We start from the raw sequence: 20,127 nt of genomic DNA, 5'->3' as shown, positions 1-20,127 counted from the left end.
GCAAGAGAACCAAACTCAGCTGGTTTTGTATGCTCAGTTTGTCCTGAGTGAGGGAAAAAAAGTCCCAAGAAATCTCATTGGTGGAAAGTTTTGAAAATCACCTATTTATGACCACATATTACCAAAAAACACCCTTTTTAACACACAGGGGAAAGGGGTTCAAAATTTGACTTTCAGATATCACTATAAAAATTCACAAGTTGATTACACACACAAAGACAAGAAAAAAAGTCAATTACAAGTTCTTTGAATTATTCTGTTTACACATGCATATCATACATTATCTGATTTGACATGCATTAATAAGGAATATAAGGAATAAATGCCAGAATAGATATTAAAACAGTGAATTAAAAGGTTACTATATATATAGTAACCTTTTAATTCACTGTTATATAGTAACCTTTCAATTCACTGTTTAAATGTCTCTTCTATCGTTTATTCCTTATATTCCTTATTAGCGCATATCAAATCAGATAATGTGTGATATGCATGTGTAAACAGAATAATTCAAAGAACTTGTAATTGACTTTTTTTCTTGTCTTTGTGTGTGTAATCAACTTGTGAATTTTTATAGTGATATCTGAAAGTAAAATTTTGAACCCCTTTCCCCTGTGTGTTAAAAACAGTGTGTTTTGGTAATATGTGGTCCTAAATAGGTGATTTTCAAAACTTTCCACCAATGGGATTTCTTGGGACTTTTTCCCCCTCACTCAGGACAAACTGAGGATACAAAATCAGTTGAGTTTGCTTCTCTTGCAATTTGTCCTAGGTTGACCCCAATTTTGGCCTAAAATTACTGGACTATCAAGGCTGAACTCACTTTAATGAACTGGTCAGGCTGCAGGGCCGCCATGTTGGATTATCCTCTGTCATTTAAAAAAAAAAGAAAAAAAAAAGTTTGTTTTTTCATTTCTCGCTGAGGTTTTTCCAGCCTGTGTTGCACTGTAAACCAAAGCTGCAGTACGGGGATTTCTGATTGGCAGATTCAGCTGTCAATCAAACTCCAACGCACACAGTGAAGGCAGCAGCTGATTGGTTGGTTCAAACCCTCTTTTGTTTTAAAGGAGAAGGCAGGAAAGAAACAACAACAACAACAACAACAAAAACAGGAGGTCAGAATCAGGGATGAAAATGTTTTCTGTCTGTAAGTCACATCCATCAACACACACACACACACACACACACACACACACCAGGTGACACAGAAAATCTCTGATTGGTCGCTTTAAAAAGGAGGAGGAGTAGAAGGAGTGAGCAATCTCAGAACTGAAGAAGTTTTTTGTCATAAATTTGTGACTTGAATCTTGAAAATTCTGAGTTTCCCTCTTCCTCCTCCTCCTCCCTCACCCTCACCCTGCTCCCCATATCCTCCCTCACCACTCCTTCTTCTTCTCGTCCATGCTGACCCCTCCGGGCCCCAGGGCCACCACCAGCAGGAGGCCCCCGATCACCGAGGTGGTCTGGAAGAAGTCGTACTTGAGGAAGTCGTGGATGGGCTTGTAGGCGGCGACGGTCCAGAAGGCATTGAAGTAGAAGTTGATGCAGAGCAGCCAGGCCACCAGCGTCAGGGCGGCCAGCTTGGTCTTCAGGCCCACGGCCACCAGCACCACCAGCGCCGTGCCCACCAGGTTGTGCAGCACCTGCAGGCCACAGGAGACACACTCAGCCTCGGCTCGGCTTCTCACCACAGCTTTCAGCACTTCTCCTGATTTAATGGGGACGAGGGGACGTTCACACAACAATGGAGGCCGATAATGGACAGAGAGGAAGAGCAGAGAGAGCTAGAGGAGGACGAGGAGGAGGAAGATGAAGTCTGACGTCCACACTCAAAGAAGGCCAAAATGTTTGCTTTCTTCCTCTGGGCTTTGGAGGAGAGTTACAGTAGAACATTTTGAGACACAAAAAACCCTTTTCCACTTATTTGTACTGATTTGTGCTGACGTTCAGAACACACATCCATCCTTTACTGATTTGGATACCTCTGTGTGTGTGTGTGTGTGTGTGTGTGTGTGTGTGTGTGTGTGTGTGTGTGTCTAGGTATTGCTAATGTTGTGGGGACATAAATCTGTTTACACAGTCATGTTGTGGGGACTCGCCTCCTTTATGGGGACAAAAAGCAAGTCCCCTCAGTGAAAATCATTAATTTTAGGGTGAAGACTTGATTTAAAGGTAAGATAACTTTAGGGTTAGGTTAAAGTTAGGTTAAGGTTAGGTTAAGGTTAGGTTAGGAAACGATACACTTGATGTCTCACACCGACCCCATCTGTAATTTCGGTATTACAAGTGGCTTTTGACATGAGTTTTTGCGTGAAAAGGCACTGACCCATGTCCATTACCAGACAACCAAAACCCTGAAGAACAACCCGCCTTGACAAAGGTTCAGAGTTAGAGTGAAACCATGTGGCAGATCCTGATGCCCGGCACTGGGATTCAGGAACTGTCAGACTTGATCCAGCCTTATGGAATCACCTCACCGCATGTTCAAGGGTTTGGGGTCGGGGGGCAGGCGGGAAAAGAGTTACAGTAGAACATTTTCAGAGTGTGTGTGTGTGTGTGTGTGTGTGTGTGTGTGTGTGTGTGTGCAAGCCTCACGCTGAACAGGCTCAGGTCAAGGTGCAGCAGCGTCATGAACATGAGCACCAGCAGCACCCGTCCCAGCGAGGGGACACCGGCGAACACGCTGCGCGCCTCCTCGCGGCTCTCGGCCAGGAGGAGCAGCAGGCCGCCGCCCAGAGCCAGGCTCCTGCAGGAACACACACACACACACACACACACACACACACACACACACACACCGCCATCAGCTCCCGCCCACAGCTTACTGCTCACAACTCATATCACAATGTTGATTTAAGTGACGGCCAAAATATTGATTCACAACTCTGCTGCCAGACTTTGGACTACACTGTGTTCCAACTTATGATGCAAATGACAGCAAGTATAATTTATGTCATCAACAGTTGAACTGAAAATGATCATAACCCTAACTTTGCAGCATTAGAAAGTCATATTTACGGACCTTTTTTATGGACCTTTTATAGACCTTTAATTTCTATAATAAAGAGAATGAAATGCACAGACAGTACCTGCTGAGGCAGATTCAGCACCACGGACAGTGACATTTTTCCCAAAAATCTGCAGGTGGGGACATGACCAGAAGAGGAGGTGAAGATCCTCTGGAGCCGGTTTACAGAAGGAGCAGAATTCACTGATGTCTTTTTTATATCTTTGCATAAACAGATTGGAGGGATAGATTCGGTGGATGAGTTTAAGGGACACTTCTTTGGTTTTATTTGTGATTAAATATTTGCAAGGGAGGGACCATATGTTTTTCCAAATCAGGTTTGTGAATGTATTGTTCCAGTATGAAACGGCATTGGGGGTACTGATGATTTCTTTTTTGGTACAGTGCACGTACAGTTCAGTTATTGTTCTTTTTCACTGAGAAGCAGATTCGACCGACTTCTGTCTGCACAGGCTGCAGAGGTAATGGGTCAGTTTCAGATGATGTGACATTTTTAAACAACATAATTACACCAGAGGGTATTGCATCAAAAACTATTGCATATTCTGTCAGAGGAATAGGACGTGCACGTGAACAAAATGATCTTATGACGTGAATTCACTTTAATGACGGAAGAGTCGCTGCTCGTGGACGCTGCTGCTGACGGACAGCTTACCGGGACGGACCGAGCGCCTTCAAACAACGTCCGGCTGGGTACAAGATCCAGGCGGAAAGGTTCCTACTTTTGGTTCCTATCCTCTGACGGTATGTTGATGTATTATATATTTATTTTATTTATTTTATTTTTTATTTACTTATTTTTTAAACTGACAAAGCTGGAGACCCCTGTTCTGCAAATAAAACACTGAAACACACAAACACACACACACACACACACACACACACACACACGAGAAATGGACAAATGAATTGACAACAATCTTTTATTTTATTTTAAACAATGTACACTCGGCATCAATGAAAACTTTACACTTATTTTTCTGTTATTGTTTTTTTTTTCATATATATATATATATATATATATATATATAAATACTTATTTGAGCAAAGATTTCTGGCTGAGTCAATTGTATCAGCTCACAGCATCTTTATCTGTATCTTTATTACGGATCCCCATTAGTTGTTGCTGCAGCAGCAACTAATCTTCCTGGGGTCCACACATAAAAAACAACACCAAAAAAATAAATAAATAAATAAAAAAAAATAAAATAAAAATAATACACAAACATACAAATAACATTATACAGTGTTTATAGTGCATAATAAAACATTACAATTCAATATATCAATACTCAAACAGTATATTCTGTATAGTACTTAATAAAAATTACATATCAGTATGTCAATACCCAAACATTGCATATTGCATAATAAAATTACGTTTCAAAATACCCAGAGATATCTCATTGCAATAAATACAGTGGACGTGATCAGACTGTCACTCAGAGGATCTCATTGTGTACCTTATCTGCTTTTTAATGCAAACATATTTCTTTTTGTCTCATTGCTATTTTCATGCATGTTGATTGCATTGCATTGCATGTTGATGACCACTGAACTGTGACCATTTCTGACCTCCTCGGTGTGCTGCCGTGTGATTGGCTGAAAAATGGATCAGGTGATTTTCCTCAGTGGTCAGCACCAATCCTGCACTTCTCATCCTGGGACTCATATTGTCTATAAAATTCCCCCCAAAGTGAAGGCATGGAAGGGCACAAGGGAGTAATTTTGCCAAGAGCGCCAACATGGGAAGAGCCGGCACTGTGTTCACATTTACTGACATCTTTTATGTTTGGACTCAATTTGAGCCCAGCAGTTTAAACCTCAACAAGGACACTATTGTATTCCTACGTGTTCTTTCTTCTTCTTTCTTCTTTCTTCTTCTTCTTCTTCGTCTTCTGAGGAAATCATACTTCCCATTGGTGAAAAATCACCAAACTTTGCACAAAGGTCCAGTCCCATGCAAGATTATCTCAGCTGCAAACTCAAGCCAATAGTCCTGATGGTGGCGCTATAGCAAGCCTCTAAAGTTCAAAACTTTGAAAATTCATAACAAATCAACCATATGTGCTACAACTTCACAACTTTCATCAAACTGTAGCCCCAATACTGAAGTAACTTTTGTACATTTAAACCTATTGCAAATTATGAAGTCCATCACTCTGTTTTTTTTTTTCAAAAACTGTAATACTTATTAAACCTATCTCCTCCCACAATTTTTGCTCAGTTGACACAAAAATTGATACAGACCATCTTCAGACTGTCCTACACAAACGTTGTTTCTCAGATCTTTGATTTATCAAAAATTGAGCCTACTAAGCATCAAAATGTTTGATTGTAAATGATACTGTAAACATATACCTGCAAATTCTCACTAAATAAATCTTCAATGTTTATGAAAAAAATGGAAAAAATTCTAGAGTCATGGTAGATGATATGTGGCAAATTTCAAATGTGTGTTTCAAAAACTGAATTTTTGACTAATTGGAGTCAATGCACAAATGGCGTTAGCTTTAGCTCAGTGAGATAGAGGCCAGGCCTCATTGTCAGAGATTGTGAGTTCAAGCCTCAGCTTGTGCAACATTCCCACGTGCGAAAATTCACCAAACTTTGCACAAAGGTCCAGTCCCATGCCAGATCATTATTGTCAGATTTTTGTCTTCATGACTTATTTATTTGTTTGTACAGTGGTTTGAAATCTGCCTTTCCATGCATAGGCGGCTGCTGTCATGTGACTGGGTTAGTCAATTTGTGAAGCCTCACATGAATTGACACTTGCCAGTTAGCTCAGTGAGCTAGAGTGTTGTCCTTTCTGCCAGAAACTGTGAGTTCAAGCCTCAGCTGATACAAAATGCACATAAGAATGCCACCTTTCTTTTCATCTTCCTGTTCTCTACTTGTTGCTCAGAATTACCTAAACTTGCCTGGCCCCGACCATTGCTGCACAGCAGCTATAATGTTTATTATATTTTAGTCTGCTGTGTTCATTTTCTCCCTATTGTTCGTCCATAGTCTTGTCAGCTTGTTTGTCCTCACACCTGCCCTGCATTGTCTCATTAGCCCCGCCCCCGTGTTGCATGTCTTTGTTGTGTCTTGGCCAATCATCTGTGCCCTCCAGGCCTGTGTCCTGCCCTTTTCTTACCAGGTGTGTCAATCAGTTCAGTTTAAGTTCCTATGCTTCTGCTTGTTGCTTAGAATTGCTTAAAACTGCCCGGACCCGACACATCGCTGCACAGCAGCTATAATTATAATTAAAACTGTTTCCAAAGTTTATTTGTCAGGTACTTTATGTTTCTTTGTTGATGACCTAAATAACCCTTTAAATAAAACATAACACCCCCCACCCCCACTTATACATCCAGTATTCCTATTACGCCACTATGGAAAAATATGCAAATCACCATGAAATCTCACTGATTGACCTAAAATTGTAAAGAAATATTAATTTTTGGTGTTTTATTGGTTTTATATTATTTCTAAGTACAGATTTTTGTTACAGGACATTGAAAACATATCATCATGTGAATTTCATGTTTACCCGGCTATACCCATTAAATTTGGAAAACTCAAAAAAAAGATGATTTTTTCGTATATTTAGAGACGTTAAACACTGAATGGAGTCAAATTGAGCCCAAACATAACAGGAGGGTTCATGTGCTCTCTCTCTGCTTTTGGCCACATCGAGCTGTGCATATACACATCTACAGACAGATGCATGTGATAAATAATTAAAAATAATCTATAAGATTAATTTGTCCAGAAATCACTGTTTGATCTGATTAATTGGTTTGTTTCATTATCCACAGTTATATGAAATAACAATAAAAATAAAAAGAGAATACAGAACAAGAATAAATGTTCTGAACCTTGAAGCTCAGGTGACATGACAGTTATGTGTGTGTGTGTGTGTGTGTGTGTGTGTGTGTGTTAATGTGTCCCCCTCACTTTTCAGATCATGTGTTATTATGATAAAGTATCTGTGTAAATGATTTATTCAAATCTCTGCAGATCAAACTGGTGTGAACTGGTTTATTAAAGTGGGGCTCTGAGCAGCAGGTAGCAGCTTCACCTGTGTGACCTGAGCGCCATCTAGAGGCCGACGGGGGACCCGGTCTGCATTGTGCATCGTGCATCGGCAAATCGTGCCTTTTCCCTTCATTGGTCTCCAAACAAAATGTTTATCTGTGAATCAAACTCTGATTGGTAAGTGAACTCATGACGTACGTAAAAGTGTTTCCAGCTGTGGAAGTGTGCATTGTTTATTGGTGTGTGTGTGTGTGTGTGTGAACTGAAGGAGGACTGGTTTGTCTCAGGTGAGTCAGGAAAGGGGCGGAGCTTCTTGAAGTCTCATCTGTACAGTTCAGTGAAGGTTTGACTTGGATGTAAAGAATCTGAATCTACAATGGTGGAGCCAGGCCCTGACTACAAGCCAAGCCCGAAGACACACATCACTCACGGTTTTACACTGTTAAATTATCAAGTTGTAAATTATTCAATAAATAGACAATAAATAGTCTGTATAAAATGTGCAAATATTCTGTGCAAACCAATAATAAAGTGCAAAAATTGCGACTAAAGTGCCAAGTGCCATTATTAAAGTGCATAGTTAAATTGTCTGTTTAAAGTGCATTTTCTACCCACCATGTTGTGCAATATTTACAAGCAAAGCTACCAGTCATTAGTAATGAAGTGCTCTTTGTTACACAAATTGTTTGTAAAGTATTCAATCAATCAATCAATAAGCAATCAATCAATCAAACCCAAGTCTCTGACCCAACAATGGGTTACTCACATTAAAAATAACCCAGAAATATTACCCAACTTGACAAACCCACAGATTGGGTCAAAATAAAATCCTTACAACCCAAGAAATGGTTATGGCTCTGGAAAAATAACCCAGAAATGTAACCCAACACAAGTAACGCAGGAAATGGGTTAAAGAAATAACCCAGTGTGTGAGCTGAAGAAGGACTGGTTTGTCTCAGGTGAGTCAGGAAAGGGGCAGAGCTTCTTGAAGTCTCACCTGTACAGTTCAGTGAAGGTTTGAATTGGATGTAAAGAATCTGAATCTACAATGAGACATCAGAGATTTGTAGACAACATGACAGAAGCTGAAATACTGAATGACGACGTGGTAATAATTTTTTTTTGTCCTGCTGGCAGGTGCCAAATCCACATCTTCCTAACATTTACAGCTGCTGCTTTTTGGGAAAATCAATAAGGTAATAACTCCCTCCATGTACAACTGTGTGTGTGTGTGTGTGTGTGTGTGTGTGTGTGTGTGTTATGACACACTGTCACCATGTCTGCTGACCTCTAAATTAAAATCTTTCAGTACAAAATGACATCAGTGACCAGCTGCTGCAGCCTCACCTCTTACTGTCTGCACAGTGTGTCTGCCGGTGCTTTAGCATGAAAATAACACACACACACACACACACACTATTGCAGAAATACATGTGATATTGCAGAAATACATGTGATAAACAGAAACAAAGCAGAAGCTGAAGGTTATTCTAGAAAAGACAATATTCTGACTGATGAAGAACCATCTAAAAAAGGTTCTTTCAGGAAAGAAAATGCTGCTGTAAAGAACTCAGTGTCAGTTTTTCAGAGTTTGTCTCTGTGGTGTAGTTTTCATTTCACTTTAGACTTGAGTGGCTGTAATTTACACGTGCTGTACATAACCAGTGACCACGCCTGTGGGCAACACGGACATTTTGCCCACAACCAAGGACAGGCAGGATTTCAGCCTCAGCCTGGAAGACAAGAGGGTTCACACCCACAAGCCGGTCACTACCTGTCACCTCTGAGACGTCACCAGGGTTACGGTTAGGGTTAGGGCTGGGGTTGGGGTTAGGGTTAGGGTTAGACCAGAGAGGTGGGACCGGCCCAGGTGTGACTGACCATGGACCCCCATGACGTCTGCAGCTCCGCCTCATTAGGTGATGCATCAGCACATGACAACACACACACACACACAGGAAGATGACGCACTAGACTTCAGTGCAGCCAGCAGGGACATCTGTGTGCACGATTTGTCAAGTCAAAATAATACAGGGTGTCCATAAAGTCTCTTTACAATTTAATACATTTATTACAAAAGCAAATGAATAGACAAATCTCTGGAAATTATTACAAAACGAGGAAAAGATATTGAAGTTTTTTTTTTTTTTTGCCTCATTTAATACACCTCTATATGGGCACCATTAGTTGCACAAAGCACATCAGAGTGTTATATTTACTATATTATTCTCTTATCATCACTGTGACATCCTTACACGCCATAACCTACTGAGTTTTGACAGTCTTATCACCTTTAAATTTGCATGTTGTGTGTACAAGATTTTGAACGGACTTGCACCTCCACCCCTGAGTCAGTTTCTTGAATGTAAATCCACCAGCGGTACCAATACTAGAGCAACTACAAGAGGAGACTGTGCAATTCCATTTAGGCGCACCTCCTTCTCACAGTCTGCTCTATCAGTCAGAGGCAGCAAAATCTGGAACGGCCTGCCAACCTCCATAAGAGACTGCTCTACCATTCTTATTTTTAAAAGGCAGTTAAAAGACTGGCTCAAGTCCAACCAGTCCTGTAATCATTGTTAACTGAATGTACATGGCTCCCCATGTCGCTGCACATGTTCCCTCACGGACATGCGCAGTGACATGGGTAAACTATAAGGAGCACTATAGCACTTTACAAATGTACTACCTCCTCTCAATTCTTTTTAGCACTGCAGCACTTTACAACTGTTACCTCTTCTCAATTCATGTTTAGCACAACTCCCAACAAGAAATCGTGTTCTGATCTTTGCATTGTTGCATCGCCATCCCACTTACCCACCTTTGACAGCTAACTCTTAACCTCAACAACTTTAATGAGCACTGCAGCACTTTCCATGAGCACTGTAGCACTTTATATCTTTGGTTTTATTGTGTTTCTTGGTTTCGTTGTGTTTCTTAATAGATCTTAGCACAACTCCAACAAGAAACCCTGCTCTGGTCTTTGCATTGCTGCATCTCCATCTCATTTATCCATCCCTGACAGTTCATCTTGGCCAGTTTTGTTTTATTTTATTGTATAACTTATTGCCTCTCTTTTAGTGTAATTGTCTGCTGGTCTCTGTTTCCCACATGGATATGTTGTATTCTTACTCCAAATTTTATGTCTCCTGTGTCCCTGTTTTTATGTATTATGACCCGTGTGTCCCGTTTTTTGTATATTTTAATGGTTCTTTAACATCATGCCGGAGGACTGCGGTTGTAAACTAGCCCCTGGCTAACACCGGCGCATTTACAGCAATGTTAATTAATGTGCACTGTCCTCTCTAAATAAATAAATAAATAAATAAAATAAAATAAATATTAAGCGAGAAAAAAAAAAAACTTTTTTTTTTTTTTTTAAGGAACCATTTTAAAGAAAGTTCTTTGTGGACCCAGCTGCTTCAGCAAAGAGCCTTACTGAATAGTTCTTTAGTGATTTCTCAGAATAAAAGTCTCTCCGAGTGTTTTAAATCAGATGACGGTGTATCAGGTTGAAAACCAACATGAACATGTTGTTGGCCGGTTCTCCACGTTCCTTGTTCCTTCACTGGGTTCCAGACGAGCTATTAAAAATGTTTTCTGATGGTTTATAGAGCGAGACATTAATCCATTCACTGAGGAAATAATCTGCACATTAATCCACAAGGAAAAGAACTGTTAGTTGCTGCCGCCACCAAATAACTAAATAAAGAGGTTCTTCAGCTGCTGATGGTTTTCTGTAGAACCACAGAGCATTCTGAAGAGCCATTTAAGAACCAGTGTTTTTCTGAGAGAACATGTTGGTTTGCCTCAGCTCGCTGTATGTGTCCTAATCTGCTGCTCAAACTCAAATAGGATGTCATGTTAGGATTAAGGTATTCACATGGATTAAAAAGGCCTTCAATAACCAAACTAAAGTGTTGTGCACTCTGACTTTTGACCTTATTCAGCTTAAAGTCAACAAAAAGCTGTTTACATGGACATTTCTGATTACAAATATTATCTTAATCCAAACTTTTGAAATCTGAAATATGATTTAAGCCATTGCCATTTGAATCTGGATGTATGTCAGGTTTCTTCTGTTTAAAGGCAAAAGCATTTAAAACCAATAGATCAATAGACCAATAGATTTCATTGATTTTTTAAAAAAAAAAATAAACATAAACAGTGAGTAGTCAAAAATCAAAATTTCATCCTGTTGTTGTAAACTCGTCTTAAATTTACATTCATATTAAATTGATAACCTGAGTTAAAGACTTAATTGATGACACTGAAATGAGCGATCCAGTCTTTCAATGGCAATTAAGGAAAGTATTTTATTTAGCATGCACAATATGAGAAGAACTTCAAATTCAAATGATCTGGTTATGTTGTCATTGAAGAGTAAGTTTTGTAAATGGTGCATTTCTGGCTCTGAAAAATATGTCTAATAAAGAAATACATGAGATGCAGTAATATCAATCTTAAAACTATGATAAACTGATTAGCTGGTTCAAATGAGAGAGAAAGACAAAACAGTTGAAAATGTTTAAAAGAAAGCATTACATTCTTCATCATGGTTTATCAATTCTTTACTAAAACCATACAAGTCAAAAAGAGGACACATAAAATGGCCAGTCTGTCATTTCAAACAAATAAACTAAATTGTATGTATCAGATCATGCAGTTGCCTTATGTTAAAAATACAGAGTGGATAATGTTGTAATAGTATGATAATGATATACTAGTGAGAAAGAAAAAAATGCCAAAAACAAATGAAATCATGGCTTCCATTCCTTGTTTGATGTGAATGAAACTCTTTCTGTGATTTCAGACAATGAACATCTCGACTTCTGCACTCGTTCCTTATGCATGAAACTTCACATACAAACTTTATCCATTTTGCTAAAAATAAAACACACATTCTAAAGTAGACAGAAACAAGGACATGTCATGACTTCTTATTCCTGAAAATACTTTTTGTAATTCTCTTTTATTGACAACAAACTCACGATTTACATTGATAAAGTTTTCTCTTCTGCTTTGCTGTCATGTAGAGCAGCTTCATTTTCAGGAAAACCCACGACTTAATAACAATGACTCACTTTATGGATCTGAAATAAAACACTGTGAGTTCATTTAAAGAAAAATCACATTTAATACATAACAGTCCTCTTAGGAACTAATCTTGCCTTCTTTGGAATTATTTGGTCATTTTATTGAGGAACTAATATTTCTTTTCAACAGTCAAAGCGCCTGTGTAATTTTTTACTGCCTGTTCTCATTTCTCATTCACTGACTTCTCACTCTCTCTGTGACAAAGTCTTCATGAATCTCTTGCTGTCAGAATTCCCCTCATGAGTTTTCAGGTGAAGATCAGAGAGCCTCGTTACTTTGAGAAGGGCTCTTTTTGACCCTGGGTCACTCTCAGGTTTTACAGGCTCTCCAAACTTTTGATGGCGTCTTCTTTGGTGAAACGTCTCCATTCACTGGGAATCTCTCCTTTGCCCTCAAAATTTTTTTTATGGTAATCTTCCATCTTCTTTTGATATTTGCATACAAACCACTTCCAGTATGCCAGCGTAGAATTATCAGGTGTGATGCTCCACTCAGCATATTTACCTCCAGCATTTTTGTACTCTTTAAAAGGAACAGACTCATCTGAAGAAGGATTAGGGTAAAAGCTATTATCACTTGCAACTAATGTTGAGCAGAAATCAATGGATAGTTCTACTGAACTTCTAAAATGTGCCCCCTTGATCCCACTAGGGCGATGAAAAGTGACCATATGATCATTGGGACTGTGATCCTCGTCTGTGTTGGTGCAAACGGCTCCACAGAAAGGACATTGAGTCCAGCAGGTCTTACATTTGTGGTCGATAAGCAGTTGATCAGGCCTCTCACTGAATTGTTCCATACTGTCTATCGTGAGGCTACTCATCTTCTTAACAATGGATTTAATGCCTTTGTCTAGCTCTTCCTTGAAAAAGTCAAAGTCATTTATGTCACCAAAATTTTGACCATAGTTTGTAGAAAATGCCAGCTCATCTTCCAGAGAACTGGAGAACTCCTCCAGCCACGTGTCGATGTCTCCTCCCTGAGTTTTGACATACTCAGTTGCAATTTCCACTGCATCACTCACAAGCTTCTCTATACGTTTCACGTTTTTCTTGAGAGTACTGAGTGCTCTGTCCTTGTGTTCAGTGAGGATGTATTTCTCGACTTCTTCTATTATGAAAGACTCCATGTGGGATCTTGGGCGCCTGAGGTAGTTTATGTAGCTGTCAAAGTCCTCTTTCTCTGCCAGTGACTTTAAAATGTGTTTCTCCATGTTGGCCTTGTTTCCACTGAGGGGTGGGTAACTGTGCATCATCTCATCAGCCAGCTCCATGGCAGTCATGTTGTACACAGCCTGAACTGTGGAGTCCTTCAGTTTGTTACAGATCAGTTCACCAAGCACAGCAGCAGAGGAGTTACCTTCACAATAGCTCACAAATATCCTGTAATGATGGTCTTTCTTGCTTTCTAAATAAGTCAGTGGATCATTATTGGTCTTGAATTCCTCATGAGACTTTAATAGCTGATTCCCTGCAATGTGACATACATACAGTAAAAGATCAACTGTAAAGTCATTCTTGAAAGTGTATGTCTTTGTCTCTGATTCAAAAGCTTTGACTTTGTCTTTGACATTACTGGCTACTTCATGCAAGTAGGTGGAAGTGTAGCCTCTACTAGCAACAGGCTTGGTCTTAATTTTCTCTATGGACTGTCTCTCAACCTCAGCGATGAAGGATCTGATCCGTTGGTCCTCCTCATAAGGAAGAGTATTCATTCTAAGGGCAGCCTTAAGATTCTCCCATGCTTTGGCTGCCAAACTACCCTTGGTTATGGTTACATAACCAAAATAGTTACCTATCTTTGGCATGTTTTTGTATTTACCACATTTCTTGCATTCATTTATAAGAGACCCTTCAATGCCAAGGTCAGTAAGGACAGAAAACAAATCATCTTCAATGTAAATATCCTTAATTTTGGGTGCAGCTCCTGCTAATTCCCTGACTCGTGTGTCCCAAATTCTGTTGAATTGCTTTTTAAGTTCCTTTTCATCTTTTGCCTTGTCTTTTAACTCATGAGCGAGCTCTTTGCTTTTCTGCAGTAGCTTGTTCTCAAACTCGGCCTTTTTGTCGTCCAGCTCTTTGCAGGCGTTCCTCTGCTGGATAACTTCCACCAGCTTTCTTTTAACTTCTTTAACCTGTTCATCATGAAACTCCTTTATTTTGCTTTCAAATCGACCTCGCCATTGAACCACCATCTCTTTATCTTCATCATCATCAAAGTATGTCTTCATGGCCTTTTCGACATCTTTTCGAGTAGTGGTCATCTCCTTAACAAGATAACTCTGATCAACCTTGTTAAGTTTTCCAGTTTCAATTCTGTTATGAAGCTGGTGTTGAATATTCAACAGGGCACATCTCAAGGCCCAGGTCCAATTCCCGTACTGGACCTCAAGGTTTCTGTACACTGCAATTTCCTGTGTGTTTTTGAAGCTGAAAACAAAGTGTTCATTCAGCAAGGCGTTCCAGAGGTCTGAAATGCGGCTTTTGAACTGCGAGAGAGTCAGTCCTTCAGATTTTGATGCTTTTGTAAGGATGATGTTCTTCAGTTCTTGGATGCTCTCGCTGTAACCTGGGTTCGGAGGGGCCATGGGTGGACTTCCCTCCCATAGCTGGGCAAAGTATTGAACATCTGTTTGTACATCAAATGCAATGATGTCACTAAAGCAGTCAGCATTGCTCACTTCCTCTTTGGCAGCTAGCTGGGCCATCTTGTCCAGTTTTTCTTGTAAGCGTCTCTTTCCTTCCATGTTTTTCTCTCCAGCTGCAATATCTGTAACATTCTGGTGAACAAACACACAACTTGGAGAGAGATTTACCTCCTTCATCCTCATGAAAGCCTGTACAACAATCTGAAGAATGTCTTGCATGTCTGCTGGATTCTCTCCAAAGATGTTGATCAAAGTCAGGTTTCCCAGACCAATGACAAACGTTGCCAATTCATTGTCATGGTGAAGACTGGCGTTCTCTGCCAACTCAAGAGCACGCAGTCCCTCAGTGTCCACAACTAAAACATAGTCAAATTCAAAGTCTTTCTGGATCTCTGCTGAAACTTTGACTAGCTGCATGAAGGCACCTCTCGTGCACCTGCCAGCACTGACAGCAAACTGTAAGCCAAACATGGCATTCAGCATTGTTGATTTCCCACTGCTTTGGATGCCTAGAACTGACAAAACAAAAATTCTCTTGTCTCCCAGTTTCTCGATGACAGCGTCTAGAAGACGAGTGATCCATATTAAAGGCACGTGACCAGCATCACCATCCATCAGCTCCATTGGGTGTCCTGATATCATCAGCTCTGCAGCCAGTTCAGGGTAGTTGGACCAGTTCAGCTCTCCTGTCGTTCTGTTCACAGACTCATGGGCCTCATAGATCTGCCCCATCTCCCTAAACATGTGCTCCAAGCCAAAGGTCGCTGACTGCAGTTTTGCTGATAGTTTTTCAAGTTCAGCTCTCTGTTTTTTAACACTTTGTTTCTTTGTCTGATTGGGTTTCTCTCCTTTGTCGTGTTTCTTTTTCAAATTCAAGACTTCAGTCCACTTTTCATCATATGCTTGCAGAATCCCAGAAAGGTCGTCTGTGGAGAGGTCATCCAGCAAGATTCCAGTCCACTTCAGGAAATACATTTTCTCATGTGAATTCAGAGACCAAAGGTTCTTCAAAAACAACTTCATAAGTTCACTAAATGAAACATCACATTGTTTTTCTCGTATTTGTTTCAGTTCTTCTTCTGTTTGACATTTTTCCTTCTCAATCTGTCCTTGGAGGCGATACAGGCCTTTGTGTTTTTCGCACCACTTTTTCCACAATTTCCCTTGACACTGGAGGAATGTGTCTTTGATCTTTGAGATGTCCTTCTTCTTAAGCAAATTCTGTATCTGCAAAGCAGCAGATTTCCCTCTCTGGCAGGCCTCATCATCTTCATCCATCCTGATCCCACGGACCTCGGTCATGCTTTCAAGCTTGAAGACGTTGTATTGAGTGGACAAAATATTTTTGATGATTGTTTTCAGTTCTTTAGATACGTCTGACAGACTTTTGTCTTTTAGACCCATCTTGTACTTTCTTGTGCCTTCTTTGACCTCAACTGCAGCACTATCATTATCAGCAATCAGACAAATGAGGGGCTTTGGAGACTTGAGAAGGTCTGACAATATTTCAGAACGTTTTCCACCTTTTTCCAGACTTGGTAACAAAATAACATTGACTGAGGATTTTTCAATCAATATGTCGCGCTGTGTTTCACATGACAGAGCATCACCATGGAGATTACAGAAGGCAATGCAGTCATTAAACGCATCATTGGGTTTTCCAGAAGGGCAGTACCAGGCAATCTCAGCCAAGCCATCAATCAAGTAGCGAGTTTTGGTGCTGCCTGGACAATTTCTATGAAAGAATGTGTTGTGACGCTCATTGATTAAGCTGCTCATCAGCTGAGATTTAGATGATGACACTGAACCAAGCCGGAGAAATGCCACCATGGGTGTCTCAGCTTTGCAGATCGGCACACTCTTCATTGTCACGAGGTTTGAGTTATCTGTCTGCTTCCAGCTTTTTCTTATTTGTCTAAATGTCCACATAGGACACTCAATATCCATTTTGAACGGGTCAGGGACAAGCAAAGGTAAAGCATACTGACATTGGGATAACTTGGAAATGATAATCTGCTTGAGAAAACTGTCTGAGCAGTGAAAAACTGCCATCTGAACATCCATTGGATGAACATGGCTTTGTTTTCTTTGCTCAGTTTTTTGGTCTGTGCTGAACAAAGCTTCAAGAACACTTTCATCTGTACCAGCACTGTCAGGTGTTTGAACTTGGTTTGGATGACTGACTTCTGGGTCTTCTTTTACAGGGATGTATCTGGCTCTATAATCCAGCGTCATCAACCTCTGGATGAAAGTATTTGCTAAATCCTTCTCAGATGTCACATGTTGCTGTTTTATACTTGGCCCTATTTCAAGAAAAACTGCAGGTGTCAGCTTCTGTTGACTTTTGTAATTTTGAAGGTGAAGTCTGCTGAAGAGGGCCTCCACTTCTTTGCTTTTTTGCTCCAAGTTCTGTTTTTGTCCAACCTTTAAAGTAAATAATCATATTTGTCTAAATGTGACTTTAGGCATGTGGAGAATCCTCCAAGGGAGAGCTTTTTCATTTAATTTCAAGTTTCTTACCTGGTTCTTGGCTTCACCTGTATCTTCACCTGTCCTGTCCTCATCTATGGTATCTATTGATGTAATATTATAATTATTATTATAACAACAACAACAAGAATAATTATAATATTAAGTATTATTATTATTATTGTTGTTGTTGTTGTTGTTGTTGTCATTATTATTATTAATAATAATAATAATAATAATATTGTTGTTATGATAGGTGGCAGTAGTAGTAGTGACTGTAGCAGTAGTAGTCATAGTATTTGGAGTTGTATTCATGGTAGTAGTTGTGGTAATTGTTGTAGTAGCGGGAGCATTATTTTTGTTTGCTGTCATTATTGTTAATATCTTGTCATCTTAATACATTAGCATTTCTTTATTTTCTGTTTTTCCAACCAGCGCTGTGACCAGGATTTTACAAAAACAGAGGTCAGTATTTGTTGGTCCCGGGGCAGCGGAGGGGGGGTCGGCATTGAGACATGCCCTCTCCTTTCTTCCAGCCTTGTCTCCCCCAGGTCTGCTCTCCCTCTCTTGTCCCTGGGAGTCTGCTTCACTCTTTCCCTCAGCCTCCTTTTCTGTGTCTCTCTGCTGTTGATGATCTGCTCTTACTTTTTCATTTCCTCTCGCTGCATCTTCAATATTTCTGCCTCCACCCTCTCCTCTTTGTGTTCTCTCATCCTCTGTCTGTCCCTGTCTTTCAAACTCCTCCCTACTTGCCTGCCCTGCCAAATTGTAAGGAGGATAATTAAGTAAAATAAAATGCATCTCCTTAATATAAAGTTAAAGAAACACATTTAAATAATTCAAATACTAAATAATAAAAACTGAAATACAAACAGCACATGAGTAAAAGCAAAATTTAAGTTATACAGTGATAGTATTACTCTTATAGTTGGTATGTTGTTAAATTTAGCCTTTATAAGTTCCATTATGAATGCCAAAGAAAACCTCTGTGGTCATGACATTGTTTGAATTGGATCAGAGGACAGTATTGTCTGTTTAACATCAGTGTGTATATGGGACGAGGAGAATCCTGTCCTGGGTGAGGAACAGTGGGCAGCACTTGTCTGCTTACTCACCACTTTTCTTTCTTTTCCTCTCCCTCTCATCCTCTTCTTGCTCTGTTGTTTTCCCAAAGGGGTTGAGGTACTGAAAAATTCTCTTCATGTCTGTGAACAAAATAATAACCCATCGACTCAGTCAGCATGGGGTAACATGACCGCTGTCCACATAGAGACCTATTGAGCTATAAATATAACGGTAATTATACCGACAAAGTTAACGTTCATTTCATTCAAGTGAAAGCATACCGTAATGTTAACGTGACGTTGGCAGCACATTTTGGTCAGATCGGATGATGTTTGTCTGGGGTGGGAATAACTGTAAAACTGTAACTGTTGTGAAGCTCTTATTTTGTTAACCTTTTCCTCTTTGGTGTCTCACTTCCTTTATACTCACTAGATGTTTCTAGCTTTGCCACCACCTAATTGCATTTGTAGAAAATCCTCCCACCTGCCCAGGTATTGGTAGGCGGGACCCACACACATCAGCCAAACAGACCTCACCTGAGGTGTTAAAAGCTTCAATCAGGCATTGCTCTGCCTCTTTCCACTGTTGTTGAAGCATGCTGCCTGGTTGTGGAGCTGCAAATTTCCTGTTGATTGTTCATCTCGATGCATTATATGAGTGAGTTCATGCTGGTTATTTATATGCTGAAAAACAAGTATTTCAATAGATTCATTCCTATATTGTTGGTGATTTATTATTGCTCTAATTTGTTTGTAGCTGTTGAATCATCATCACGACCATCTGTACAACAATCAACTTTATTAAAGAAGAGAATAAGTATTGAAAGGCTCTCCTCTGGTCCTCATATTTTGACTGATATGCCGATGTAGAAGCTCAGTGTGCAACCCAGCCAATAGCAAGCAAGTTTTTACATGGTCCTTCGAGCCGGATTGCTTAGGCATTGGATATGGATCAGAGAGAGCAGCATGGTGAGGACAGAATTAGGAGAGGAGAGCGACAGAGGACAGCACCTTCATATCTCCAAGATTATGAACATTATCAAGTTTCTCTCCCTCCCTCATCGAACCAAGCACATCCTCATGTTGCTGAACCTACGAATGAGAGACAGTCTGGCCCACCCCCTATAAATGAACAAGTTGAGCAAATAAGAGATATGGTTATGCAGCTTCTCAGTAGGCAGGATGCAATGGAGGGGCAGAATGATTCTTATTCCACACGTTATGATGGTGGAGATTCAGAGACAGACTGTGAAGAATGTGAGCCCAACCCACCACAGTGTAAGCACATTCAACCACGTGCGCGTAGTGCATGTCTGTTACACCAACATGATGATCACATGCCCAATCTCCCTACCAAAGCATGCTCAGAGTCTGCACTCCAAGTGCCTCCACCATTCCAGGTGCCCCCAGCACCTCCCCCCCAGCAAGTGCATCCTTCACTCCAGGTGCCCCCAGCACCTCCCCCCCAGCAAGTGCATCCTTCATTCCAGGTGCCCCCAGCACCTCCCCCCCAGCAAGTGCCTCCTCCACTCCAGGTGCCCCCAGCACCTCCTCCCCAGCAAGTGCCTCCTCCATTCCAGGTGCCCCCAGCACCTCCTCCCCACCAAGTGCCTCCTCCATTCCAGGTGCCCCCAGCACCTCCTCCCCAGCAAGTGCCTCCTCCACTCCAGGTGCCCCCAGCACCTCCCCCCCAGCAAGTGCCTCCTCCATTCCAGGTGCCCCCAGCACCTCCTCCCCAGCAAGTGCCTCCTCCACTCCAGGTGCCCTCAGCACCTCCCCCCCAGCAAGTGCCTCCT

The 20,127-nt window shown here is 40.7% G+C and overlaps 1 protein-coding gene across 1 annotated transcript; it reads right to left on the bottom strand.

The window, feature by feature from the left end:
* Positions 1-11,423: 11,423 nt before the first annotated feature.
* LOC115365850 (interferon-induced very large GTPase 1-like) lies at positions 11,424-17,362 on the bottom strand. The gene is made up of 2 exons (XM_030061046.1): positions 17,336-17,362; positions 11,424-17,222 (listed from the first exon to the last, which is right to left on the bottom strand). The coding sequence occupies exons 1-2, from the start codon at positions 17,360-17,362 to the stop codon at positions 12,468-12,470; spliced, it is 4,782 nt and encodes a 1,593-aa protein (XP_029916906.1). The 3' UTR covers positions 11,424-12,467.
* Positions 17,363-20,127: the final 2,765 nt, after the last annotated feature.

Source organism: Myripristis murdjan, chromosome 9 (genome assembly GCF_902150065.1).
Source record: "Myripristis murdjan chromosome 9, fMyrMur1.1, whole genome shotgun sequence".
In the NCBI taxonomy this organism is placed as follows: Eukaryota; Metazoa; Chordata; class Actinopteri; order Holocentriformes; family Holocentridae; genus Myripristis; species Myripristis murdjan.
The sequence above is the reverse complement of the archived record's forward strand: the minus strand, read 5'-3'. Positions and strand labels throughout refer to the sequence as shown.

Bases quoted from the DNA above. Each gene is read 5' to 3' on its own strand.
- LOC115365850 (XM_030061046.1), bottom strand. From the start codon at position 17,362: ATGAGGACAGGACAGGTGAAGATACAG. The intron at 17,223-17,335 runs GTGAAGCCAAGA...TTTACTTTAAAG, and splicing joins CAGGACAGGTGAAGATACAG to GTTGGACAAAAACAGAACTT.